Source organism: Orycteropus afer, unplaced genomic scaffold, assembly GCF_000298275.1.
Source record: "Orycteropus afer afer isolate SDZICR_OR568_19922 unplaced genomic scaffold, OryAfe1.0 scaffold00402, whole genome shotgun sequence".
NCBI classification, from domain to species: Eukaryota; Metazoa; Chordata; class Mammalia; order Tubulidentata; family Orycteropodidae; genus Orycteropus; species Orycteropus afer.
In genome coordinates this window covers 2,151,425-2,152,001 of record NW_006921989.1, presented here as the reverse complement: position 1 = coordinate 2,152,001, position 577 = coordinate 2,151,425, and the positions used below count along the sequence as shown (strand labels likewise).

General features: G+C 46.4%; 1 protein-coding gene across 1 annotated transcript in view; it reads right to left on the bottom strand.

Moving 5' to 3' along the window:
• Positions 1-577, bottom strand: part of TSPAN16 (tetraspanin 16) — a 26,872-nt gene that overhangs the window by 16,039 nt on the left and 10,256 nt on the right. Inside the window, exon 5 of the mRNA XM_007953633.1 lies at positions 307-459. Within this exon, the coding sequence (XP_007951824.1) occupies positions 307-459 (153 nt within the window). The remainder of the gene's footprint in view (positions 1-306; positions 460-577) is intronic.

Below are 577 nucleotides of genomic sequence, written 5' to 3'. Positions count from 1 at the left end.
GAATTGAATCAATGGCAGTGAATTTGGTAGGGCAGGCAGTGTGACCAGCGTGGATTCAAATCCCAGCTGTGCCAAAGCCATGTGACTTTGAACCATTCATGTCCCTTCCTTAAGCCTCAATTTCCCTATCTGTTAAATGAGGTCTCCAAGGCTGTGTTGTCAATACAAGCTGGATACCTCATAAAAGGTGATTTCTCTCTCTTTCAGCCCACTTTGCTGGGCTCCTCACAAAAAAACGGTCATTTTTATCAAAGTCACCAGCCCTCAGAATCCATCGAGGAAAGGCACAACCCAGTGTTGAGTTACCTCCTGGTAGATGACATCTCTGGACACGTTGCGCACGTCACAGGCTGTGGTCCCAATGGATTTACAGCAGCTCCGGGGGTAGGGGTGGCCAGTCGTTATTTCAAAGAGGGAGCCAGAAAAATCTGTGTAGTTATTCACCCCACAGCACCTTAGCTGGGAGAGGAGAACAAATGCTTACAGACTTCCTTTCAAATAATGAAAATAATAGAAATCACAGTCACCATGGCTACTGTTGAGTGAGCAGTCACAATATTCCAGGGCCTGTGCTAAA